Raw genomic sequence first — 27,125 nt, forward strand, 5'->3', positions numbered from 1 at the left:
TTCATATCAGCGCACACTCCGCTGCAGAGTGAAAATCTCATTCTGGCACAGCTCTCAATGTTTGCAACAGTGTTTCGCCGTTTGTCTGACACGGGGTCGTTTCAGGAAGCTAGAAATCATGGTCCCCAAATGTTCGGACACCAGACTTGGAGGAAAATGTGACTAACACTGTGGAAGGCGACTGCCGTGTCCGTACCATAAAGTTGACCCCCCCCCCCCCCCCCCCCACAGTACAGGGTGCGTCAGACGACCGTGTGGGACATTCTCGATGACAACTGTTGCTACCCTATCACAGCGTATGCAGGGCTTACTAGCGACAGACTTTCCACATCGGGATCAGCTTTGTCACTGGTTTCTTCACCAGGCAAGCAGGATTCAAGGATTTGTGTCATCCATCCTATTCACAGATTAGGCCACCTTTACACAGAGTGGCATCATCAACTTTCGGGACAGTCATCTGTGGCATATTACGCAGAACCCGCAGGGTATGGTGACAGCGAGTGACCAGCATCGGTGCAGCCAGAATGTGTCGGCCGGAATAACTGGCGACCGTATTTTGGGATCGATCTTCATTCCAAGACACATAACAGGCCGGAACTTGTTGTGGCTGACTTTATCCCCCCTGCTGGAAGAAGTGCCGTCGATGATTCGGAGTATTATACGGCTACTACGTGCAGATGCTCCAGCTCACATCGCCGTCAACGCCCGGACGCGACTCAGTCTTGCCCTCCCTTGTCGGTGGGTCACATCGAGGCGGCGTGGTTCCAGTCGCATGGCCTGCTCGTTCACCGGACCTCAACCCGTGAGACTTCTGGTTAGGGGGTCATCTCAGTAGCATCATGCAGGCAGAGCCCACTCCAGATGTGGAGACGCTGGAGCAGTGTATCCGTGCCGCCTGTGGCACTGTCCGGGTGCAGCCTGGCCAGTGCGGACGTGTCACACAGAGCACGCTGCAGCGCGTACACGGATGAGATGAGGCACACGGGAAACGTTTCCAACAAATTTTGTAACTGTGGCTACATGCGACAGCGCGTATTATACTGCAGTCTCTGCATCAATGGACGAGTGTAGTTCAGTAACTAACGTCCCACATTTTTTTTTAAATTTTTAAAATACACAGACAAACGTCCTAGTGGGTGCTTCACATTTGATGTTCGTTCCCTGCGCTGGGAGGTTTCGAACCGTTCTGGCAAGTGGCAGAGCCGTAGTACAGCGTCAAAATGGCTTCAACATACAACCCACGTTACAAGCACCGTGCTGTTATTGAATTCTTGTGTGCAGAAACAGAAACCGTGGTGAACATCCATAAACATTTGTTTGCAGTGTTTGGCGATGCTGCAGTTCATAGGAGTACAGTTGGGTGATGGGTAAAGAAAGTTAGAGCCTCGGGAAATGCAGAAACAGAGCTCCACGATCAGCCCCGCTCGGGACGTCCTGTAGCAGCCACTGATCAAGACGTGCCGCATCGTGCGGATGCCGTTATTCGTGCCGACCGACGCATCACATCTCGACAACTGGCTCTACAGTTGTCGGTCAGCATTGGAAGAGTGTCTGCAATGATGGAGACTCTCAGATAGTCAAAGAGGTGCTCACGAAGTGCTCCACGAATGCTCACAGCGGGCCACAAGATTCAGAGAAAGAAGCTGGATGCACCACTTTGCGCCGGAAACAAAAAGGCAGTCCATGGAGTGCCATCATCCTCATTCACCACAAAAGAGAAAAATCAAGACAACCATCATTGCTGGAAGAGTCATGGTGACAGTCTTCTTAGATTTTGATGATGTTATTCTCGTGTATGTGATTCCAAGACGGTTAACCATCAATTCAGAGGCGTACGTGAAGACTTCGAATAAATTCCAGAACCGTTTCGGATGTGTTCGATCGGACAAGAATCCAGTATAAAACTTACTCCAACACGATAATGCACGGCCACACACAAGTGTGAGAACCCGGGAACACTTCGCCCCATTGGTTTGGAAATCATTGCGTCATCCGCCCTATAGTCCAGACCTTACACCCTCGGACTTGCATCTCTTTGGGCCGCCTGAAGACTCTGTATGGGGAACACACTTTGAAGATGACGAGAGTATCAGTCATGCAGTGAAAACATGGCTACGCCTACAGGACAAGAGCTTTTAATAGCAGGGAACAGATGCTCTTCCACAACGATGGCGTGCAGCCATAGAACGTGATGGAGACTATGTAGAAAAGTAGGACTTGGACAAGACAAGTTCATGTACAGGATGACTATAATTAAAGTTAAACTTTCAAACCGCTGCAGAAATAACGCCACTGGTCAGAATAAAATCAAATTGCAACGGAATATTAACGGAGAAGGGGGAAAATCTATCGTAGAAGAAAAATAAATAGTTACAGAATGTAGCAATAGATGGCGCTGTAAGAGTCATTGTTTACTAGAGGATGACTACAAATGAATCATACAACAAAGCCTAAGGTGTACGTTTGACGTCAAACAAAGTGTACTGCTCAATGTGAATAGGGTGTAAAGGTGTCATACTGTTAATTACGTAAGCCCATCCACCAAGGCAAGGTCATATCACATGGTTTGGGAAATATCAGTTTTTAATTGTCCTGAGGACAATATCGGCATAAACAGCACCAATCATAATGAAATCGGATTATTAATTTCCTTGTGACTGGTGCAAAACGTGTTCAATATGCTGTCCACCGTTTCAGTTGAAATCGAGAAACAGCAAGTTCCACAACTCTTCAAAGTGTTTCCGGGATCACGTTCAGAATGTGTTGCGCAGTGCGTGTCTTAAATGTAGCTAAGTTTGCAGTCGGATCACTGAACGCAACATCTTTCAGACAGCCGCACAGCCAGAAATCACACGGATCAAGATCAGGTGATAGAGACGGCCAGGCTGTAAGGAAATGGCGGCTCATAATTCTAGCATTTCCGAAATGGTACTTCGGCAGCTGCTTAATTGGATTTTCAGTGTGCGGAGGTGCGCCATCTTGCATAAAAATGATTTCATCCACACACCCACGCTGTTGAGGAGCTGGAATGAAGTGGTTGCGCAAAAGACACTGATAGCGCCTACCAGTGACGGTACAGGTAACAGGAGCGGAAGCACCTGTCTCTTACAAAAAATATGGCCCTATGAAAAACGATGCCGTAAACCTGCAACACACAGAGACCTTTTCAGCATGAAGTGGTACTGGTTGGTTTGCGTGTGGATTTTCCGTTGCCCATACTCGACAATTCTGTGTACTGACATATCCTGTCTGATGAAAGTGGGCTTCGTCTGTCCACAAAATCTTCCACGGTCAATCATTGTCCACTTCTGTGCGAGCAAGAAATTCTAAAGCAAACGTCTCTCTCTTGCTGGCAGGCCAACAGGAAGCAACTCGGGCACATGGGAAATTCTGAATGGACAGCAAAGAAGAATGTTTCGTAGGATTTTACGCGCCGTGCTCACGGGTACGCCCAACTTTCTGGCAGTTCTCCGTGCACCACACGTTTGCACTCCACCACTCGCCTCCTCCTGCATCACTGTGGCTTCTGCAGAGCGACGTGTGCACAGCCATCGTTCTTGTAATGCAGCTTTACGAGCAGAGCGCGATCCTGCACTGAGACAGTCACGGCGATCGTTGCAGATGCGGAAGGAGGAAAAGCCGTGTACCCGGCGTGTTTATACCAACTTCACTGGGTCGTGCGCATGGCAGGTGTTTTCATTTACGTATTCTGACACATACAGTGCCATCTACTGATGAATCTTCAGATTTTTTTTTCTTCTGACGTACGTTTTGCTCCTTCTCCGATAATACTCCGTTGCAAATTGACGTAATTGTGACCAGAGGTGTTATTTCTACAGCGTTTTGAAAGTTTAATTATAATCACTCTGTTAGTGTCACCAAATTCTGGCTCTTAACAACAAATATGTTGTGAGAAAAGAAATGTAGGGCATTACTTATTGAACGACCCTCGTACGGTTGAATAAATGGCCTCTATCATAGAAACCATACACTTCCGGGCATAAGTTAATTAGACCTTTTCTGTGATTCTTGAGTTTCTCCCGGCGTATTTGATAATCAAAATATCCACGGGTGTACTGCCGGTCTACAGTGTCCAACGGGCACAATATTTCGGCGATCATACAGGTCGCCATCATCAGGTGAACTGACGGACTGAGCTCCTGTGAACGTGCCGGCACGGAGATCCGTACACTATGGCTGCTCAGGGGGAACTGGGTTCGGTCGCGGCGGCGGCCGATGTAAATACCCTCCGCCCGCGGCGCGCTCACTCCGCCGTCCGCGCCCCGCGCCACGGTCGCGCGGTGGAACAGATTGCGACGGCGTCTGAGATGACGTCGGTGTGATGGTTCTGTCCGCCGTGGTCGTCACAACTATACATTTGCTGGATTTACTCTTGATTAACCCAATCGCTGGTTCCCAAGCCTTGCTAAGAGTATAGCCACAGTCACGGTTTATGAGTTCGTCATTGGTGCGAATTTCGATGGCTTACACGGCGGACAGAACCATCACACCGTAGACGCCGTCGCAATCTGTTCCACCGCGCGACCGTGGCGCGGGGCGCAGACGGCGGAGTGAGCGCGCCGCGGGCGGAGGGTATTTACATCGGCCGCCGCCGCGACCGAACCCAGTTCCCCCTGAGCAGCCATAGTGTACAGATCTCCGTGCCGGCACACTCACAGGAGCTCAGTCCGTCAGTTCATCTGATGATGGCGACATGTATGATCGCCGAAATATTGTGCCCGTTGGACACTGTAGACCGGCAGTACACCCGTGGATATTTTGACAGACCTTTTCTGATCTGTATCCTCTCTTCAGTCAATCCCTAGAGCTTGTACATGGTGCAGAAATCATCCTGTATATTAGTGAAGATGAAGCACCAACATTGTTTTGTCAGCACTTGGTTTCGTTGTGTCGACACGAGTGCTGGAAGACCCCTTGCAATGTATTGTTTGTGCCCGGCAGGGCCCGTACGCTTTGAAGACCGTGGACTTTGGCGCCTGCGACGACGGGGAATACCCGGGGATGCTGGTGAACGTGTCGCTGATCTTGGACGAGGCTGTCAACGAGACGGCCTACACGGGGGAGTTCACCGCCAGCTACGACTACCTGGCGGACGACTGCGAGGTGAGCGCTCGGCGGCAGCGTCGCTCAGCTCTGGAGCACACGCGTGTTGTCCGATGTAAGGGGCGATTAGGCTAAGCTCTGCACCTCAGCTGCTCCCGAAGCCGTTTACAATGTCGTAATATCGTTCCCACTGGGTGAATTGTGAGGAAGCACTCACTAAGCGGCACTTAGCGTATTCTCATTGCTAATTACTTACAGAGAAGGCAACGGCCTTGCCGCAGTGGTAGCACCGCTTCCCGTCACATCACCGAAGTTAAGCGCTGTCGGGCTGGGCTAGCACTTGTATGGGTGACCATCCGGTCTACCGAACGCTGTTGGCAAGCGGTGTCCCCTCGTTCCTTTCGAGGCCAATTGAGGAGATACTTGACTGAGAAGTAGCGGTTCCGGTCTCTTAATCTGACATACGGCCTGGAGAGCTGCGTGCTGACCACATGGTCCTGCATATCCGCATACAGTGAGGCCTGTTGGCCGAGGATGACACGGTGACCGGTCGGTACCGTTGGGGCTTTATGACCACTTCGGGCAGAGTTTAGTTTAATTACAGAGAAATAAATATCGGCGTTTCTTCCTTTTCTTTTTAATGCAACTGTAGCAATTTATCCAGGTAGAATCGCAGTTGCACGACGACGTTGCACTATTTTCGGAGTAGTTACAACACCTGTCTGGTTTGATCTTGAAGTGGTTTGCCGTCGTAACGCGGAACTCGTAATTTCTTAGCCAAATAAGAAATACGTCACGTCTGATAAACAGGAAACAAAGTTTACAGAAAGACGTCTTCAATACACCATGAGCTCCATTAGAACTATTTCATTTTTCAAAATCGGTTTTTCGGGTTAATAACACATCACCAGTGGCATTTGATACACAGGAACAAACGATTGTATGTACATCTATTTCTACAAAATGATAACTATACATATATAGCAGTAATATAAGTCTACTTACATTATGCTTTACATAGCAATGACATATCTGTCAGTTAATATGACAGGATCTGAAATATTTCCCATAACATACACCGAATAGCAAAAGAAACTGGTATAGTCTTCTGTATTCAAATGCAGAGATATGTAAAAAGGCAGAAGAGGCGCTGCGGTCGGCAACGCCTGTATAAGACAACAAGTGTCTGGCGCAGTCATTAGGTCGGTTACTGGTTGGTGCTACGGTCATCGGTCCCTAGGTCGGTTACTGTGGCTTTGGCAGGATATCAAGATTTAAGTGAGTTTGAAGGTCGCGTTATAGCTGGGGCATGAGCGATGGTACACAGCACCTCCGAGGTAGCGGTGAAGTGGGGATTTTCCCTGATGGCCATTTTATGAGTGTACCGTGAATATCAGGAATCCGGTAAAACATGAAATCTCCGAGATCGGTGCGGCCGGAAAAAGATCCTGCAATAACAGTACCAACGCCGACTGAAGAGAATCGTTCAACGTGACTGAAGTGCAACCCTTCCGTATCTTGCTGCAGATTTTAATGCTGGCCCATCAACAAGTGTCAGCATGCGAACCATTCAACGAAACATCATCGATATGGGCTTACGGAGCCGAAGACCCACTCGTGTGCCCTTGATCACCACACGACACAAACCTTCACGCCTCGCCTGGCCCGTCAACACCGACACTGGATCGTTGATGACTGGAAACATGAGGCCTGTACGGACGAGTACCGTTTCAAATTCTATCGAGCGGATGGACGTGTATGGGTATGGAGACAGCCTCGTAAATCCATGGACCCTGTATGTCATCAGGGGACTGTTGAAGCTGGTGGAGGCTGTGTAATGGTCTGGGGCGTGTGTAGTTGAAGTCATGTGGGACTCCTGATACGACTAGATACGACTCTGACAGCTGAAGCGCACGTAACCGTCCTGTCTGACCACCTGCATCCACTCATGTCAATTGTGTATTACTACGAACATGGGCAATTCCATCAGGACAATGCGACACCCCACACGTCCAGAATTGCTGCAGAGTGGTCCCAGGAACAACCTTCTGAGTTTAAACACTTGCGTTGGCCACCAAACTCCCTAAATATCTGGATTGCCTTGCAACGTGCTGTTCAGAAGAGATTTCCACCACCTCGTAGTTTTACGGATTTATGCACAGCCCTTAAGGATTTATGGTGTCAGTTCCCTCGAGCACTACTTCAGACACTTGTCGAGTCGTTGCCACGTCGTGTTGCCACACTTCTGCGTGCTCACGGGGACCCTACACGATATTAGACATGTTTCTTTGGCTCTTCAGTGTATTTCAGATCCTGTCGTATTGACTGACAGCATGTCACTGCTACACAAGTGCATGATGTAAATGAACTTATATTAGAGCTATATACGTTCAGTTACCATTATGTAGAATTCAATGCACGCACAGTTGTTTGTTCCTCTGTACCAAATGCCACTGGTGATGTGTTTTAAAACCGAAAAACGATTTTGATAAATAAAACAATTCTAGTGCAGTTCATGGTACGCTGAAGACGTTTTTCTATACCTTACCGGTACGCAGGGCAACGGAGGAAGTGTAGCCTCCATTCTGTCTGCGTCGTACGCACGTGTTGAGTGAAGGCCGGCACTTGAGCAGCCGGTTAATTAGAGGGACGGCCAGAAGACGCGTGGAATTCTACCGCTCGGATCTGATGCGACATCAGGACAAAAGGCCCTTCCTTCAAAGAATTCTCTTTACCGAAACTCATGAAACGTACTTACCTGTCTTTATACCTCTGTTCCCTGTTTTATAGATCCATGTAATTTTTCACATGCACCTTCCTTGTAATGGGCAGGCAGAAACGAGACCAGAAATTTTAACGTTAGATACCACTTGCTTTGTTTTCCAGTGGAAGCGTCTGTTCTATCACATATAGCCAAGTACTATTAGCACCAGTTTACAAAATGGTTCAAATGGCTCTGAGCACTGTGGGACTTAACTTCTGAGATCATCAGTCCCCTAGAACTTAGAACTACTTAAACCTAACTAACCTAAGGACATCACACACTTCCATACCCGAGGTAGGATTCGAACCTGCGACCGTGACGGTCGTGCGTTTCCAGACTGTAGCACCCAGAACCGCTCGGCCAACCCGGCCGGCACCTGTTTACACTTCTATAAGCAGACCCACATGGCTGCAACACAAATTTCCATATAAGGCACCAATAGGTTTCATGTTGAAAACAGGTAAAGTCAATGTTGCAAGTAACTACAAATTCTCCGAAACAGCTATTAGGATCTAAAAGAGTGAAACGCAATTGAATTTGTGTCCCTGGAACTACGATATTACCAGCACAAAGTCCTGAAGTTCCATTTGAAAGATCGAAACTGATACCGATATGCACCAAGTGATCAAAAGTACCCGGACACTCCCAAAAACATACGTTTTTCATATTAGGTGCATTGTGCTGCCACCTACTGCCAGGTACTCCATATCAGCGACCTCAGTAGTCATTAGACATCGTGAGAGAGCAGAATGGGGCGGTCTGCGGAACTCGCGGATTTCGAACGTGGTCAGGTGATTGGGTGCCACTTGTGTCAGACGTCTGTACGCGAGATTTCCACACTCCTAAACATCCCTAGGTCCAATGATTCCGATGTGATAGTGAAGTGGAAACGTGAAGGGATACGTACAGCACAAAAGCGTCTGTTGATTGACATAGACAGGCGAGATTTGAAGGTGATCGTAATGTCTAATAGACAGACATCTGTCTAGACCATCACGCAGGAATTCCAAACTGCAACAGGATCCACAGCAAGTACTATGACGGTTAGGGAGGTAAGAAAACTTGGATTTCATGGTCGAGCGGCTGCTCATAAGCCACACATCACGCCGGTAGATGCCAAACGACGCCTCGCTTGGTGTAAGGAGCGTAAACATTGGACGACTGAAGATTGTAAAATTGTTGTGTGTAGTGACGAATCCCGGTACGCAATGTGGCGATCCGATGGCAGGATATGACTATGGCGAATTCCCGGTGAGCGTCTTCTGCCAGCGTGTGGTTCAAACGCCTCTGAGCACTATGGTACTTAACTTCTGAGGTCATCAGTCCCCTAGGACTTAGAACTACTTAAACCTAACTATCATAAGGACATCACACAATCTATGCCCGAGGTAGGGCTCGAACTTGCGACCGAAGCGGTCGCGCGGGTCCACACTGAAGCGCCTAGAACTGCTCGGCCACAAAGGCCGGCCGTGTGTAGTGCCAACATTAATATTCGCAGGCGGTGATGTTATGGTGTGGTCGTGTTTATCATGGAGGGGGCTGGCACCTCTTGTTTTCTATGGCACTATCACAGCACAGGACTGCATTGATGTTTTAAGCACCTTCTTGCTTCCCACTGTTGAAGAGAAATTCGGGAATTTCGATTGCGTCATTCAACACGATCGATCACCTATTTATAAAGCACGGCCTATGGCGGAGTGGTTACACGACAGTAAATTTCTTGTAATGGACTGGCCTACATAGAGTCCTAACCACAATCCTATAGTTTGGGATGTTTTGGAACGCCGTCTTCGTGCCAGGCCTCATCGACCGACATCGATACGTTGAAAGGGTCCTGTAGCCACCTTTCATTAGTCCGGTAGCCCATTTTCTCTAGCATTTCTCTTTCTTTCCCTTGTTTATAACTCTCATAGTGGTGTGATCGAATGAATGTGTTTATGTGTCGTTGCTAGAGGGTGGCGTAGTCTGCTACAGAAAGTCTGCAATAGTCATACAGATTCAGCAGCAGTTGTACAGAATAGCCAACTCTCGTAGTGGTCAAGTAGGCAAAGAGGTTTGCGCTACTTGTGAGAAATCCACCTGCGTTAGGTTGGTAGCGGAAATGGAGTCTTTGGGTTTTCCGAGCCACGTGGGGCGTGGAGGAGGCTGGAGAGGAAACAGGGAGGCAGTCTGCCGCCGGTACGGGAAGCGTCCACAGCTGTGCTCCAGTCGAAGGGTGAGTGAGACTGACCGCGTGGCGCGTTGTTACTTGGCGAGAGGAGAGCTGTTAGCTTTTGGTCTCGCTTTTCAACTCTGAAAGATTGCTTTGCCTTGTCGCAGCAAGGAATGCAAAACTTGGGCGGATTTTTCTTTTAGTAAATGGATCCGCTGGAAGAGCGCCACACGAAGGTGTCGATAAGAAGTGAGCACTCGTTTCTGTATGAATGTCTGTTTGCCTTCAGCTGTGCCTGTATGAGCTTTTATTTTCCTAAATATTAATAGCTTCACCTTCTCGTAAAATTTCCTTGCTTTATGTATCTTTCGTCCGTGGGGGGCCAACCACGTGGTTGAGTTTGTCGGGCTACCCTCATCACTAACTGTCCGATCTCATGTTTGTTTTAAAGAATGTTAACTGTTCATAACTGTGTGATGTGATGTTGTTACAACTTGGCCACGATACCTAGAAATTGCGTCTACACAAACCACGTGGGCACGCGGGCGTACTGCGAAGCGTGTACCGCTTCACGAATTATTGCTATCAGTTATCAGGCAACAGCAGTTGTATGAATGATTCAAACCAATGATTTTAGGTGTAGATTATAACGGCGAATGTATCGATGCTTTTCTTTAATGTTTTAGGAATTAATGTTATCAGGAATTGTGTACATGCCTCACATCCATATCTTAGGATTAAATGATTTTATCTACAATTTTCTCTTGTGCTCCAAGGTTACATTTTTGCACCTAAGCACAGGTCCAGTGGTTAGTTTATCCCTTTATTTTAAAACAAATGCCTCAGATTAAGTCTTATTTTCAGGTGTGTTGCTGGAAGCTGATCTATTGCACAGTGTTCTTGCATGTGCTATTTTATTTTAAATGGTTGATTCTCGTGAACAGTGCACGGGCAATACTACTAATTGCATCGCATCCCCTATGAGCGATATCACGACGTTTGCATTTTTATGAGTTTTTGCTGTGTGATCGAATTAATTTATTTTCCAAAAATAAAAAATGGCTCTGAGCACTATGGGACTAAACATCTGTGGTCATCAGTCCCCTAGAACTTAGAACAGCCCGTAGAAATAGGTTAATTACAACCTCTCTTCAGTGCTACACTCCGTGGAGGATGGGCTGCCATTCTCCAACATATATTCCAACATCTGAACGTATGCCTGCGAGAGTGGAAGCTGTCATCAAGGATAAGGGTGGGCCAACACCATACTGAATTCCAGCATTGCCGATGGAGGGCGCCACGAACTTGTAAGTAATTTTCTGCCAGGTGTCCGGATACTTTTGATCACATAGTGTAAATGTAACATAGATATGAAAGTTGACTTAACGTCATTTAGTGGTAATTAAATGCATATCCTGGTAATAAGAGAAACGACAATGAAACGATCTGGACAAGAAGTAACTGCAAACTGAATTTGGTTTTGGGGCGAAGTGGAAAGACCAAATCATAAGAAGCAGTTCTTATAAACGAGAATGGAAACATGCAATACTTAATTGGAAGGAAGAGAATGAAGGATAGTCAGTGTAAGAATAAAAATTCAAGGAACAAAAACTGGAATTAATTTGTGTATGACCCTAACAAAGCAGCAACTGACGAGATGAAGACGAGTTTATTCGACGGCTTGCAAGAAGTGGTTGACGAATTTCCAGATGGAAGCAAATTATTAATAATGACGGACTTAAGTGGGTGAAGTGGTAAAAGATTAAATGATTAAGCTGTAGAGAACGGTAACGGAATGAGGCTGATTAACTTGTGTAAGGTTCACAAGAGTACTCCTATGAATGCCCCATCCCAGCACAGAGATATACATAAATACACTTGCGTCAATCTGTCAAGGGACCTAAAATCCATTACAGAATGTGTAAGAGTGCTGAGGCACCGGGTAATTCAGGTGCAAGATGTAAGGTTAAAAACAGGGGCAGACTGTGGCCCTGATCATATTATTGCTTTTCTGATTAAGACCATGATAAAACAGGAGCAGAAGGAGCAGGACTCTGGAAGTGCAGGGCGAGTCAAAAGTCACAGTACACCCCTCTATGTCGAAAACCCTGCAGGAATGGGGAAACCTGAACATTCCGCTAAGGTATGGTGAGGTGATCTATCCTTTGCTGTATATACACAACATGGGCGCCATCTTGCAATCTGCTATTTTGAATCGAAGTCGGTATTTTTAAGTGGAAAGACGGTTACGTGGTATATCAAATAACATCAGCATTTTCCGACAGGCACATTCCTACAAACAAATTCGAAGTAGCAGTTATGGTTCTGAAGTTATAACACATTTTTCTTGGAATTACGAAGGGGACTGTTCTCCATAAAAAAACAGTCATTGAATGTCTTCAGCACGATGTCCCTTTCGGTCAACGCTCATTTCAAGGCGCTGAATCCTATCGTCATGCACTCGCAGGAGGATTTCTGCGGAAATGTTGGCGCACATTTCTTCAGTGCGTTCATCGAGATGATAATCAGTTTTTAATTTTCTCTGCATATACGAGCTGCTTTAAATGACCTCATGGTAAAAGGGAAGCAGTGTGAGATCAGACTGTGTGGACGATGTGGCCTATTTTACACCATATTTTAATTCTACGTGACGATGCTTTGCAGAGTGTATTTATATGTTTTGATGATGCCATTACGGTTTTAACACATTAGGACACGGTGTAGAACAGGTACTTTTTACCTTATTTTATCTGTACATTCCCAGTTTGTATCAGAGTATATCGTGATAGGAAGCACTGTATTGTTTTGAAAGACAGACTGCCCACTAGTCATTACTGATTGAAATCGGTCACTGTCGAAAGACTTTATATCGTGGTCAAAGACTGGAATAAAAAACATTTGACAGTACCTGGATCACTGTTTATATTCGTGACTATGTAGCAGCTTGTGAAACTTCCTTCTGTGTTACCTATATAAACCCGACCCCAATTACAAGGAATTTGATATACACAGGGTGTAGTCAAAGGATGTCGTATATCTTTTGTCGATCTTAAACATCCTTTTGTTTTACTGGTGGGTCTGAAGGTAGTTTACATCAGGCTTGTTGGTATTTTTAAAAATATCGGGAGTCTGATACATCAATATGTAACAAAGTAACAATACCGGCTCTCGGTACACCGAGAAAAAGTATTGATTTATATGGACAACAAAAAATATCGACGTACGGGCTTCACATTGTATATATGCTGCCGGTCGTAGAGCTGTATATTTATGTATTGATTTATTACTACATACACACTATCAGCCTTCCTATCCCCCTTCGAGCAAGAATTGAAAGGGAAACGATGCACGTTCACGGCTGGTGATAGCCCCTTTGCTGACAATGGTAACTGCAAGTAAGTGGAACAATATGAGGCGTCCGATGGATCCTTCGTTCCGTTTCGTCACGCATCGGATTTGTCCGGAACACTTCACGTCGACTTCCATGCTTTTTTTTCGTTTCTGCCAACGCCAGCGACGTAGCACTTGTGTCAAAACCACGTGGTGGAGCTAAAAGCTGCAGTTTCTGTTGGTAGCGCCAACCGCCAAGCGCCGGTTCCGTCAGCATTTCCCCTCACACGTATCTGCCCACCGCAGAGACCAATCTAGTCATTCATATTCTTCAAATGTGTAAATGTGTGTGAAATCTTATGGGACTTAACTGTTAAGGTCATCAGTCCCTGAGCTTACACACTACTTAACCTAAATTATTCTAAGGACAAACACCCATGCCCGAGGGAGGACTCGAACCTCCGCCGGGACCAGCCGTACAGTCCGTGACTGCATCCCCTAGACCGCTCGGCTAATCCCGCGCGGAATTTATATTTTTGTTCATCCTTTTCAGCAACTGTTTTAGAATGCCTAATCGAAGAAATAACACACTAGTTGCGCTAAAAATTGTTTTTTAATGCAACTGGTGTACTGTTTCCACATTGAAAATCTTGTCATCCAATTCACACTGCATACATCCCGGCCCCCTCCACCTGGTGCTATCGGACATACTTCTCCTCGTGTACCACATATGTTTGCTTCACACAGTCAAAGAGAGAGACTGTATGTCATGATACCTCAAAATCAGTAAGAGTCCTTCACACATCGGCACTCGATATCGCCATTTTCATGTCTATATATCGTGGAATACATATCACCTATACTTATCGATATTTTTGGAAGAAATATCGTTATATCGATATTTTATCAACAGATCCGGTTTCCACACTATACTTGCTCAACACTTTCCCAATGCGATCTGTAATCATACTGATGAACGGAAGGATAACTTTCCCTTTGGGTGACCGTTGGTCCTCGTCCATCCTGATTCTCTCCCTATTGCGAAGTGCTCGATCCTTGTTCCAATAACCATCTTTCTTGAATGTCGACCATAGATTTCAAGTTCATCTTTTAAATAAGTCGGTTCACAAGTTTTGTCCACCCTGACCACCAAGGTTTTAATCATGCCTCTTTTTGGTTGGGGTGGTGGTCAGAATCTTTGTGCAGGCAATGGTCAGTCTGCGTCGCTTTTTCGTGCACCCTATAGCGCAACGTCCCGTATCCTCACTTGATAAGAGACACACGCGAGCAAGCCAGTTGGCCATTATTCTCCGTCTCCGTACCAAATTGTAGTTTCGGGTTGATACTCTTGAGATGTCTCAGGAAGGCATACAATTCCTCTGCACCGTGCGTTCACACTCTGAAAGTATCGTCGACGTACCGGTACCACGGCGCTGGTCTTTTACCGGCAGTGTGCAACGCCCGTTGCTCAAATTCCCTGTAAACAAGTCGGCCACAGCCGGACTAAGAGCCACTCCGCCAAGGGAGTCGGAGAGGAAATGTTAGGAGAGAGTTTTATATATCTAGCACGGCGTATTAGCCTAGACGTTTGAAGTGACCACATCCATAAAACTTAATTTGACAGTCCACGGTCGTGAATAGGCATTAAGGTGTGAGACTTGTCCTTCCTTTAAAGCAATTTTACACCTTCTTGCGATTCCTCCTTTTTTTTTTTTTTTTTTGGCCCCATTTCTCTAAGAACAGCACCTCTCCTTTTGGACGGCGACATGTAGGCTAGTTAATAAAATTTACGAACTGCCTGTGGTCTTCTGTCTCGGGTCTTTGGCCGACGTTAGTCTGATGACTTTTCCCGACATCGTTGCAGCACGAGAGTCCAGAATCCGCTTACCTTGATGCTTTCTTCTTCTTGCTGAAGCTATTCTCGTGTTTGTGTTTTTCCACAGCTTCTATGAACAAGCGGGTGTGATAGTTCTTCTCTACAGCCAGAACTTCCGTGTCGGCGAACTGTATTATGTGGTCGGTCTCACACAGCGCGAGATCTGCCGCGGCCGATTTCTTTCCGAGCCTGCAACGCCGCTTATGTCGTGTGATCCTGGTGTTGACTGATCGTCCACTCATTCCGACATAGACTTTTCTGCATGTGCACCGTATGCGGTATATTCCCGACATTGCAAGTGGGTCCTTTCTCCTTTGCCGATTTGAGACGCTCTTTGATCTTCTTTGTCGGTACGTTAATAATCTTTACGCCGTGTTTGCGCAATATACGGCCGATACTGTCCTTCACTCTGGGAATGTGTGGCAGTAACAAGCGTATTAATCACGCCTTCTTTTCTGGCTCGGGTGGTGGTTTGACAGTTTGTGCAGGTAGCGGTCCGCGAGCGTCGGTTTTCGATACACCTCGTCTCCCACGTTTCCACCGTCGCTTGTGCCCAGCACGTCCAGATATGGTGGGTGTTTGTCCTTTTCTGCTTCCTTGGTAAATTTTATGCTCGCGTGGAGGCTGTTCCAGTGTCTTAGGAAGCTGTCTGTAACCATGGTTCCGCGCATCAAAGGTATGAACTACGTGTCTGTACCGCACTTTACAAGGCGCCTATCTAGTGCCTGTGCTTCGGAATGTTCCATGAGGAAGCTGGCCACCACTGAACTAAGATGGCTACCCACGGCGACGCGTTGCTGCTGTTCATAGAGGTTGCCATTCCACGTGAAATAGCTCGCGGTGAGACACGCATGAAAGAGCTCGGCGTCGTCTTGCGTGATAATGGGACTGATGTGCTCCAGAGAGTAAACAAAGAAACAACATCGTATGTGACCAGGATGTCGTTCGGCGCATGTTTTAGTTTCTTCAGCTTCTAAATGAAATGTCCTGAGTCGCCGGCCGGTGTGGCCGAGCGGTTCTAGGCGCTACAGTATGGAATCGCGCGACCGCTACGGTCCCAGGTTCGAATCCTGCCTCAGGCATGGATGTGTGTGATGTTTTTAGGTTAGTTAGGTGTAACTAGTTCTAAGTTCTAGAGGACTGATGACCTCAGATGTTAAGTCCCATAGTGCTCAGAGCCATTTTTTAGTCCTGAGTCCCTTATGTATGTCTCAGTCTTCACCACTTGCGGCTGGAGCAGAGAGGCCAAGTTTTTCGCCAGGTTATACGTCGGTCACCCAGGAGCGCTAACAATAGGTCTCAGTGGAAAGTTAAACGGATCAAATGGCTCTGAGCACTATGGGACTTAACTTCTAAGGTCATCAGTCCCCTAGAACTTAGAACTACTTAAACCTAAACAACCTAAGGACATCACACACATCCATTCCCGAGGCAGGATTCGAACCTGCGATCATAGCGGTCGCGCGGTCCCAGACTGTTGCGCCTAGAACCGCTCGGCCACTCTGGCCGGCAGTGGAAAGTTATCCATACAGCCGAGACAGTAGAACTTCTGTGTTGCGCAGCTTCCTCTGTATGTATGCCAGCAGAGAAGATGCTTTGATTAACCGATCCGTGTTCCATGTGATACGCTGCGTCGGATATGCGGTTAGCTTTCAGTATGTCGTGGGACCTAAGATGTCCCGGATCTTCAACTCATAATCTTCGGTGTTCATTACGACGGTTGCATTTCCCTTATCGGCAGGCAGTAACAATATACTACTGTCGGCCTTAAGCATCTTGATAGCTTGTACCTCCTCTTTCTTCAGGTTGCAAGCAGATTGTTTAATAATCGTTCGGGGAAATTCTGAAAGCACAACACACTAGCATGCAACATTTTTTTTAATTAATGCCCTTTCAGAATAATGAACTCATGCTGCAAGATTTTAATAACACTTAGGGTTCTGAAATGGTTCAGTCTGGAATGACGTTTCCAACACTAGCGTCGACATTAAGCATTATTCACGTACGCAGCCAGAGCACTTACAGTAGCGCCTCTGTAATGAAGTACGGTGTCTTTAACGGCTCCGGCCAACTCCAAACGACAGCCCACGACTGCCCCGCGCTGCGCTCTCCAAACGAGCAGCGTCGTATCTGGTTGTGGATACCAGAGAGCATGGCGAGTAGAAGAGAAAGTGTGTTGACTCCTCTAGTTGACCGGTTCCGTCGCGAGAGGGCGTAGGGAGAAGAAGAGGAAGTGTGTTGACTCCTCTAGTTGACCGGTTCCGTCGCGAGAGAGCATAGGGAGAAGAAGAGAAAGTGTGTTGACTCCTCTAGTTGACCGGTTCTGCCGCGAGAGAGCATAGGGAGAAGAAGAGAAAGTGTGTTGACTCCTCTAGTTGACCGGTTCCGCCGCGAGAGAGCATAGGGAGAAGAAGAGAAAGAGTGTTGACTCCTCTAGTTGACCGGTTCCGCCGCGAGAGAGCATAGGGAGAAGAAGAGAAAGTGTGTTGACTCCTCTAGTTGACCGGTTCCGCTGCAAGAGAGCATAGGGAGAAGAAGAGAAAGTGTGTTGACTCCTCTAGTTGACCGGTTCCGCCGTGGGAGAGCATAGGGAGAAGAAGAGAAAGTGTGTTGACTCCTCTAGTTGACCAATTCTGCCGTGAGATGTTAGCTGCTCCGCTTGTAACCCACAGCAATTTCAATGCACGAACACGGTTAACAAACCGGATCTTATATAATTGAATGTAAAATATGTGGGTTTAATTAACGTACCTCAGCGGACATCAGTAGCCAGGTGGTTTTGATTAGTTTCCAGGAAGACTTCGACATTTTTTGAGGCCTTTATGTAACGATTAATCAGTTTAGATTTGTTGACTCGATGCCATCTAATCTTGTGGCTTATTTTCCCCTCGACAATATTTTGCCATTGGCTACTGAGTTACTGAGCAATGCAAAGCTAATCATAAAGTCGCTTCGTTGAAATGGCGTCAGATGCAACTGAATTCACGTAAATTTGTGGCAAATTCTCAATTTCATGAATTCAGGACAATTATCCTTGCGATCAGTTCCTTGACAAAGTTATGAGTGATGTCATTAAGGAGTATATTTCTTTTATCACAAAAATTATTTCTTACGCATTTTATTACATGAATGGTGTGTGAAAATTACCACGTTCTGATTTCGTCCATTGGATTTGGTATAAAACACGTTATTTTTTATGCCATCAGTTCCAAGACACCACCAGACCTTTTTATTCGGATGACTGTCATCAGAAGAGAATACACTAATTCTTGTTCCACGTTGCTCGAGCTACATAGCAGAAAGGCGTGATTTGAAAGTTTACCCTTACAATCATCTGGATTATATTTCCCTAAATTAACGGAATAGTTCAGTTTCAGCCAAGTTCAACTGAATGGCAGTTTTTCTTGGAACTTATTTTCGTGAAAAAGCAGCATACCTATGCGTTTATTTTTATCTTGTAATAATTCCCAGTTGCTTCCAATGAATATGTATTAATTACGTTTGCCTATTTGAGACTGTTTAGTAAATTTCTGAGTTATTCCGTAAGGAAGTGGCAACAATCCGTGATAAAAGCCATATATGTATCCTTTGGACGACTTAGTTTTCAAAAGTAGGGTGTCAATAACAAATACATTATCATACTGCAGTGATCTATTATTTATCATTTACCATGTGTCAGCTATGCTTCTTACTGAGTTTAGAATGATATAAATTGTACAAGGTCCCATTCACTCGTATTATGTTTTTAAGAAGTGAGCAGCTTTTGCAGTAGAGTTATTTTGGAATTCTCTCTTCCCATAACCTCACGTAATCACACAATTTCCAGTTTCTTACACGTGTGTGTTCTTTTTACTGAAATTACTGCTGCGTCCGGCATTGATTTGTTCTGTATATTTTCCTCGACTGAAGAAACACTGGCGCACATCACAACTTTCTCTCCTTTACAATATTCTGACCTTTTTGTGAGTGCTTTACTGGCAATTTTCTTTTCAGTAATATCTTGAAAAGATATACGGTAAACAAGGAAATAACCGGGGAACAACTCCGGCTTTTCGAGACTATATTTTTTGTCACGTAATTTCAACTTGTTTACCGCCGACGATAAACATTTTCGTTTTTGTAAGAAGTTCCCCTGCGAATCATGAGCCGCACACTAATCAGTTTCGACTCATATCTCTGTCTTTTGGAGGAACCGTTGTCTCTGATTTTAAAAGTTCAGCTCCGTTCTTCATATATCTGAAACATATTTCCTTTATTTACTCTGTAACTGGATCTGTACGCTGCAACTAACATGTAGATTTTTTCCTTCTTCTCCTTATTTCAACACCGATAGAGAGAAGTCATAACAGGAGACTGGATCTCTACAACGTTTCCGACACAACACCGTTAGCAAAACCACAAAGTAAGCACACAAAGTACACAGTCCTATACAGAAATGCACCACGACGATTCTACATCTACATTTATGCTTCGCAAGCCACCCAACGGTGCGTGGCGGAGGGCACTTTACGTGCCACTGTCATTACCTCCCTTTCCTGTTCCAGTCGCGTATGGTTCGTGGGAAGAACGACTGTCTGAAAGCCTCTGTGCGCGCTCTAATATCTCTAATTTTACATTCGTGATCTCCTCGGGAGGTATAAGTAGGGGGAAGCAATATATTCGATACCTCATCCAGAAACGCACCTTCTCGAAATCTGGCGAGCAAGCTACACCGCGATGCAGAGCGCCTCTCTTGCAGAGTCTGCCACTTGAGTTTATTAAACATCTCCGTAACGCTTTCACGGTTACCAAATAACCCTGTGACGAAACGCGCCGCTCTTCTTTGGATCTTCTCTATCTCCTCCGTTAACCCGATCTGGTACGGATCCCACACTGATGAGCAATACTCAAGTATAGGTCGAACGAGTGTTTTGTAAGCCACCTCCTTTGTTGATGGACTACATTTTCTAAGCACTCTCCCAATGAATCTCAAACTTGTACCCGCCTTACCAACAATTAATTTTATATGATCATTCCACTTCAAATCGTTCCGCACGCATACTCCCAGATATTTTACAGAAGTAACTGCTACCAGTGTTTGTTCCGCTATCATGTAATCATACAATAAAGGATCCTTCTTTCTATGTATTCGCAATACATTACATTTGTCTATGTTAAGGGACAGTTGCCACTCCCTGCACCAAGTGCCTATCCGCTGCAGATCTTCCTGCATTTCGCTACAATTTTCTAATGCTGCAACTTCTCTGTATACTACAGCATCATCCGCGAAAAGCCGCATGCAACTTCCGACACTATCTACTAGGTCATTTCTATATATTATGAAAAGCAATGGTCCCATAACACTCCCCTGTGGCACGCCAGAAGTAACTTTAACGTCTGTAGACGTCTCACCATTGATAACAACATGCTGTGTTCTGTTTGCTAAAAACTCTTCAATCCAGCCACACAGCTGGTCTGATATCCCGTAGGCTCTTACTTTGTTTATCAGGCGACAGTGCGGAACTGTATCGAACGCCTTCCGGAAGTCAAGAAAAATAGCATCTACCTGGGAGCCTGTATCTAATATTTTCTGGGTCTCATGAACAAATAAAGCGAGTTGGGTCTCACACGATCGCTGTTTCCGGAATCCATGTTGATTCCTACATAGTAGATTCTGGGTTTCCAAAAACGACATGATACTCGAGCAAAAAACATGTTCTAAAATTCTACAACAGATCGACGTCAGAGATATAGGTCTATAGTTTTGCGCATCTGCTCGACGACCCTTCTTGAAGACTGGGACTACCTGTGCTCTTTTCCAATCATTTGGAACCTTCCGTTCCTCTAGAGACTTGCGGTACATGGCTGTTAGAAGGGGGGAAAGTTCTTTCGCGTACTCTGTGTAGAATCGAATTGGTATCCCGTCAGGTCCAGTGGACTTTCCTCTGTTGAGTGATTGCAGTTGCTTTTTTATTCCTTGGACACTTATTTCGATATCAGCCATTTTTTCGTTTGTGCGAGGATTTAGAGAAGGAACTGCAGTGCGGTCTTCCTCTGTGAAACATCTTTGGAAAAATGTGTTTAGTATTTCAGCTTTACACGTGTAATCCTCTGTTTCAATGCCATCATCATCCTGGAGTGTCTGGATATGCTGTTTCGAGCCACTTACTGATTTAACGTAAGACCAGAACTTCCTAGGATTTTCTGTCAAGTCGGTACATAGAATTTTACTTTCGAATTCACTGAACGCTTCACGCATAGCCCTCCTTACGCTAACCTTGACATCGCTTAGCTTCTGTTTGTCTGAGAGGTTTTGGCTGCGTTTAAACTTGGAGTGAAGCTCTCTTTGCTTTCGCAGTAGTTTCCTAACTTTGTTGTTGTACCACGGTTGGTTTTTCCCGTCCCGTCCTGTCTCATTTCTCAAGCGACAGTGCTGCTCATAGTTTGCGGGCACGCCACCTGTCCTGTGCTACCTGTGTTAACGAGCACTTCCTCTTCTACTCGCTATGTAGAGAGGTTTAACCACACGTTGCCACAGCTCACAGATACCATATTCGTTCTAACGAAAAAAGGCGCTGCAATTGTATCCTCACATCCAAGGAATTCTTAAGTTTTCGACGTGGAATTCCTCATGTGCAATGCGAATTTCAAGGGAAAAAAAATTCAAATCTAATACCGAACGGCCAGCCGGAGTGGCCGTGCGGTTCTAGGCGCTGCAGTCTGGAACCGAGCGACCGCTACGGTCGCAGGTTCGAATCCTGCCTCGGGCATGGATGTGTCTGGTGTCCTTTGGTTAGTTAGGTTTAAGTAGTTCTAAGTTCTAGGCGACTGATGACCTCAGAAGTTAAGTCGCATAGTGCTCAGAGCCATTTGAACCATAATACCGAACGAAATATTCAAGCCGTCCTAGCCGGATTACAAATAGCAAGAAATACCAGTCGATTATTAACGTTTTGGCGTTCCAGAAACTAATGTCTATATTGTGTACCTAACATAAATGTAACCAGTGGAAATTGATAATGTCAACAAAATCATAGAATAACGAAGGTACCAGCCAAGTACACAACATACAAATACATAGAAAACTTGTCAGTGGAACATTGCCATAAAGCAAAAAGGGAGGAATTTTGTCTGACTTCGAAGCTGTGGAGATAATTTACTTGTAAAGACAGAAGTTAATGAACAAAAGACACTTCCACGTAGACATAGGCAATTACTGTGTAAGCACTCTGTCTGATATGCAGTTAATCAGGATGAAAGCAGTGTCGGATCCCTAAAGGCCTTAAAAGTCCTGTTCGGTTGGATGGCGCACGACAGATCAGTCGGTGCAGTGACCTGACATAACAGTAGAGCTGCGAATAATAACCAAGGAAGATATTTTTTCATACAAGTTATGCGACAAACAGAGATTAAACACGTAGAAAACATCTTGTAGTGTTATAAAAATCACAGAAGACCTAGATGAATGTAGAACTAATCCAAGAATATTATTACACCACTATGTTATACTGTAGTTAAGTAAAATTCTCCCTTCAGAAAGAAAAGTGCACAAAATGTCGTATTATTAAATTAGGCCTGTGATCTTTGCATAGTGTCTTTGATTAGTAATCCACACGTCAAGGGTCCTAGGCTCGAACACAACCACAGTTTAAATTCTAAATAAAAATCATCAGCATTGGTCAGCGAAGACATCCGGTATGCGAAGTTATCCTCACCCTGCCAGCGCCTTTATCAACAAGGAGTGGGATGCTGCCCCAAAGTGGCAGAGGAATCAGTGATGATCAACGGCTTGAGGCTGCAGAGAGCAATGGAAATTACTGCATTAAAAACGCATAATGTGTATCTACAAGATATGTGGCCTGTAATTGAAAAAAGTGAAGTTTGAACTTGGTAGGGTAGCTAGGAAATCTAAATAGGGAAATGCATCTTGTGCATACAACCTGCTGTCATGAACAACATACAAAAGAATGGAAGAGAAAATTGACGATCTGTTAGATGACGATCAGTTTTGGTTTGGGAAACGTAGATCACCAGAGAGGCAGTTCTGCTTTTGGGCTTGATAGTGTAAGCAAGACTGAAGTATAATCAAGATAACGCTCATAGGATTTGTCAATCTAGAAAACCGATTATGTGAAATGATGCAAGATGTTCGAAGTTTAGAGAAAAGTAACAGGAAGCTACAGGGAAAGACGAGTGACATACAATATGTACATAAACCACGAGGGTAAAATAGGATAAGAAAGGAATTAAGATAGGGGTGCAGTCTTTCAGCTCTATTGTTCAATCTATACATCGAAGAAGCAATGAAGGAAATAAAAGGACGGTTAAAGAGTAAGATTAAAGTTCATGGTGAAATTATAGCAATGATAAGATTCGCTGATAGTATTGCTATTTGGATGAAAGTGAGAAAAAACTACAGGATGTGTTGAATAAAATGAACAATCTAAGATGATAATGATGCTGTTCGTACAGGCTCTGATAACCGCACCACTGAGCAACCCACAACCAAAGTCCCAATCTTTCCACAGTCCAATCTCGCCACTTTGACAGATAATGATGAAATGCTGAGGACAACAGAAACATCCAGTCCCACAACCCAGTGAGGAATCGAACCTGGGACTCCTTGATCCAGAGGCAGCAATGCTTGCCACAAGACCACGAGCTGCAGACTAATGAGTACAGAATATGGACTGAGCGTAAAGGAAAATGAGCAAAATAGACCCATGACAAATGGAGCAAGAAGAATATAAAAAGCAGACTGGAACAGGCGACGAGGGTATTCCTGGCCAGGAGAAGTATACTAGTGTCAAACATAGGCCTTAATTTCGGGAAAAAATGTCCAAAAACTTAAGTTTGGAGCATCCAATTGTATGACAGTGAACCATTGACAGTGGGAAAACTGGAACAGAAGATAAATGTTCAAATGTGTGTGAATTCCTATGGGACCAAACTGCTGAAGCCATCAGTCCCTAGACTTACACACTACTTAAACTAACTTACGCTAAAGACAACACACACACACACACACACACACACACACACACACACACACAGTCCCGAGGGAGGACTCTAACAGAAGATAACTGAAGCATTTGCAATGTGGTGCTAAAGAGGAATCTTGAAAATTAGGTGGACATAAGGATTGTGGAGGTTCTCAGCAGAACGGACGAAGAAAGAGGCATCTGGAAAACACTGATTAAAGAAGGGACAGGATGATGAGCAATTTTTTAAGGCTTCAGGGATAAACTCCATGGTACTAGAGCGATCTTTAGAGAGTTACGTAATTTGTTAAGGCATCAGGGATTAACTCCGTGGTGATATGGAGAGGGTAGAAGCTTTAGAGAAGACAGAGATTGGAATAATCCAGCAAAAAGTTGCGATGAATTTAGAATATGGCTCGACAGTACCATCAGAAATTGTAAATTCCGGCCGCGCGGGGTAGCAACGCGGTTTAAGGCGTGTTGTCACGGTCTGTGCAGCTCTCGCGTCGGAGATTCGAGTCCTCCCTCGGGCATGGGTCTGTGTGTCGTCCATAGCGTAAGTTAGTTTAAACTAGATTAAGTAGTGTGTACGCTTAGGGACTGATGATCTCAGCAGTTTGGTCCCATAAGACCTCACCACAAATTCCCAAAATTGTAAATTCCCTTTTAATATCAATACATGTTCATGACGCTCTATATATCAATATTTCACTACGCTGGTATCTTCAGAATATAGTTGCATGGGGTACAAGCTGTATTAAGGGTTCAAATGGGTTCAAATGGCTTGGGGCACTATGGGACTCAACTGCTAAGGCCATTAGTCCCGTAGAGCTTAGAACTAGTTAAACCTAACTAACCTAAGGACATCACAAACATCCATGCCCGAGGCAGGATTCGAAGCTGCGACTGTAGCGGTCTGGCGGTTCCAGACTGCAGCGCCTTTAACCGCACGGCCACTTCAGCCGGCTGTATTAAGGGGTCCAGGAATCAGTAGATGATGTGGTGGATTACATGTATCCTCCATCAAAGGGGTGAATGCATCATGTCGTTTGCTGCTCGCTCGACGTCATTGACCTAGATATGTTAGTAGTCGCGCTGGCTAGCACCAGGTGGCAGGCTGGTAGATATCCTCCCGCACCAGTCACACGGCAGGCGCACTGGCGACAAATAGATGGCTGGGATCGGAGTGCACCATCATACCAAATCGAACAGACATTCTGACAACATTAGTTACTCAGCAACAAAGCAATCGCATGATGCACACGCACAGAGGTTACTGCACGGACATCGCAGAGTGGTTACTAGTTTCCACACTAGACAAGCATGCCACATGTAAAACAGTGTGCACTGATGAGCGAAAACATTATGACCACCTTCTTAATATCTCGTTTATTCGTCTTTGGAATGAAATATATCACCGATTCTGTGAATCAGGGATCCGACTGTTTGTCTGTAGGTTTGCGGAGGTGATTGTAGTGGGGAAGCTGTTATAGTGACAGGATGAGGCTCGCCAATGGAGCAGTAGCTGACGTAGCCGTGACAAGAAAATCGTGGAACAGGGAAAAAAGATTTGTGCCCTGCAGACAGAACTAGAAACAGTGTACTTCGAATTAGACAGGCTGAAGGGGGAAAGAGACAATGGGAGCTGGGAACAAGTAACAAGTCGTAGTCAGAAGGAGAAAACCTCAAAAATCACTTTTCAGATTCCAGTGAGCAATCTGTTTGATTTGTTACCTGAAGTAGAAGAGCCTCAAACAGTTTTTGAGCAAAGTAGGGTGCATCGGACTACTAACAAATGTAATGCTAGGTCGGGTGTAAAGTCAAGCAGAATGAGAAGAGTCCTGCTGTTGGGTAGCAGTCATGGGAGAGGTGTAGGCCGGTTGCTACACTGTAGCCTAGGAGTCAGAGTACCAGGGTACAAGCATTGTGAAACCTAGTGCTAATATAAGCCAGGTTACAGAAAATCTAGGGGCCTTGTGCAAAGATTTTGATGGTGAGGACCATGTTCGTATAGTAGGAGGAGTGGGAACAGCCTGGCTAGCAATTCGGACTGTAATATTAGGTGTGAGATGGATGTAATAGGAGCTGCAAGAGCTCACACTTGTGTGGGGTTTGTGGATGTTTTGCACCGCCATGACCAGCCCTGGGTTAATACGGCTGTCAACCGTGTTAACAGAGAGGTTGGGGGAGGGGCGGGGGGGGGGGTTACTGCTAGCAGAAACTGAAACTCGTATCGGTGCTGTGCCTTTTGATGCAATTGGGAGGTGGGGTTACACTAGTCATGGCCTGCACCTGAATAGGAGGGGGAAGGATAGATTAGTTGATCTTCTTGCAGAAAATGCAAGGGGGGCCACATGCACATAAGACAAAATACCTGTGACTACTGGAGTCAGAGGGACACATTTCTTAGGTTTGAGTCAGGTTACCGACAGAGAGTGTTGAAAGAGATTAAAACAGAACAGTGTCATAATGTTTGTAGCCGTATACAAAGAAATACAATTCATCAGAACATTAGAAGATTGAAAAGTAAGATAGATGAGCTTCTTGTATGCCTAGAACATGGGGTAAATTCTGAAGGTATAGATGTTTTGCGTCTCTCTCGACACAATGTAATAGAAGGGATGGAGAAGTTAAATTTAAGGGATTACAGATTAGCATCTTATTCCTGTAGAGTCAACATGGAAAAAGAAGGAGTTGCTACTTATATAAAAACTGCACACAAAGTCAAAAATATTGAAACAAATAGTTTTTGTGTAGAACAGATCCTTGAAGCATGTGCTTGTGAGTTGCTACTGCATTATACTTCTATACTAATTGTAACAATCTACAGATCCCCTCAAGGTAACTTTCAGCTATCCATAAACAATCTAGAGGCATTATTGAGCTACCTGTCAGACAAAAAGAAGCAGTTAGTTGTTTGTGGAGATTTTAATGTAGATTTCTTAAAAGATACAGATAGGAAAAATGAGCTAGAATTTT

The 27,125-nt window shown here is 45.2% G+C and overlaps 1 protein-coding gene across 3 annotated transcripts in view; it reads left to right on the forward strand.

Annotated features, from left to right (window-relative positions):
- Positions 1–27,125, forward strand: part of LOC126108725 (uncharacterized) — a 122,254-nt gene that overhangs the window by 17,913 nt on the left and 77,216 nt on the right. For all 3 annotated transcript variants that reach the window (XM_049914058.1, XM_049914059.1, XM_049914060.1), the window contains exon 2: positions 4,963–5,124. In XM_049914058.1, coding sequence (XP_049770015.1) covers positions 4,963–5,124 — 162 coding nt within the window. The remainder of the gene's footprint in view (positions 1–4,962; positions 5,125–27,125) is intronic.

This window comes from Schistocerca cancellata, chromosome 11 (assembly GCF_023864275.1).
Source record: "Schistocerca cancellata isolate TAMUIC-IGC-003103 chromosome 11, iqSchCanc2.1, whole genome shotgun sequence".
NCBI lineage: Eukaryota > Metazoa > Arthropoda > Insecta > Orthoptera > Acrididae > Schistocerca > Schistocerca cancellata.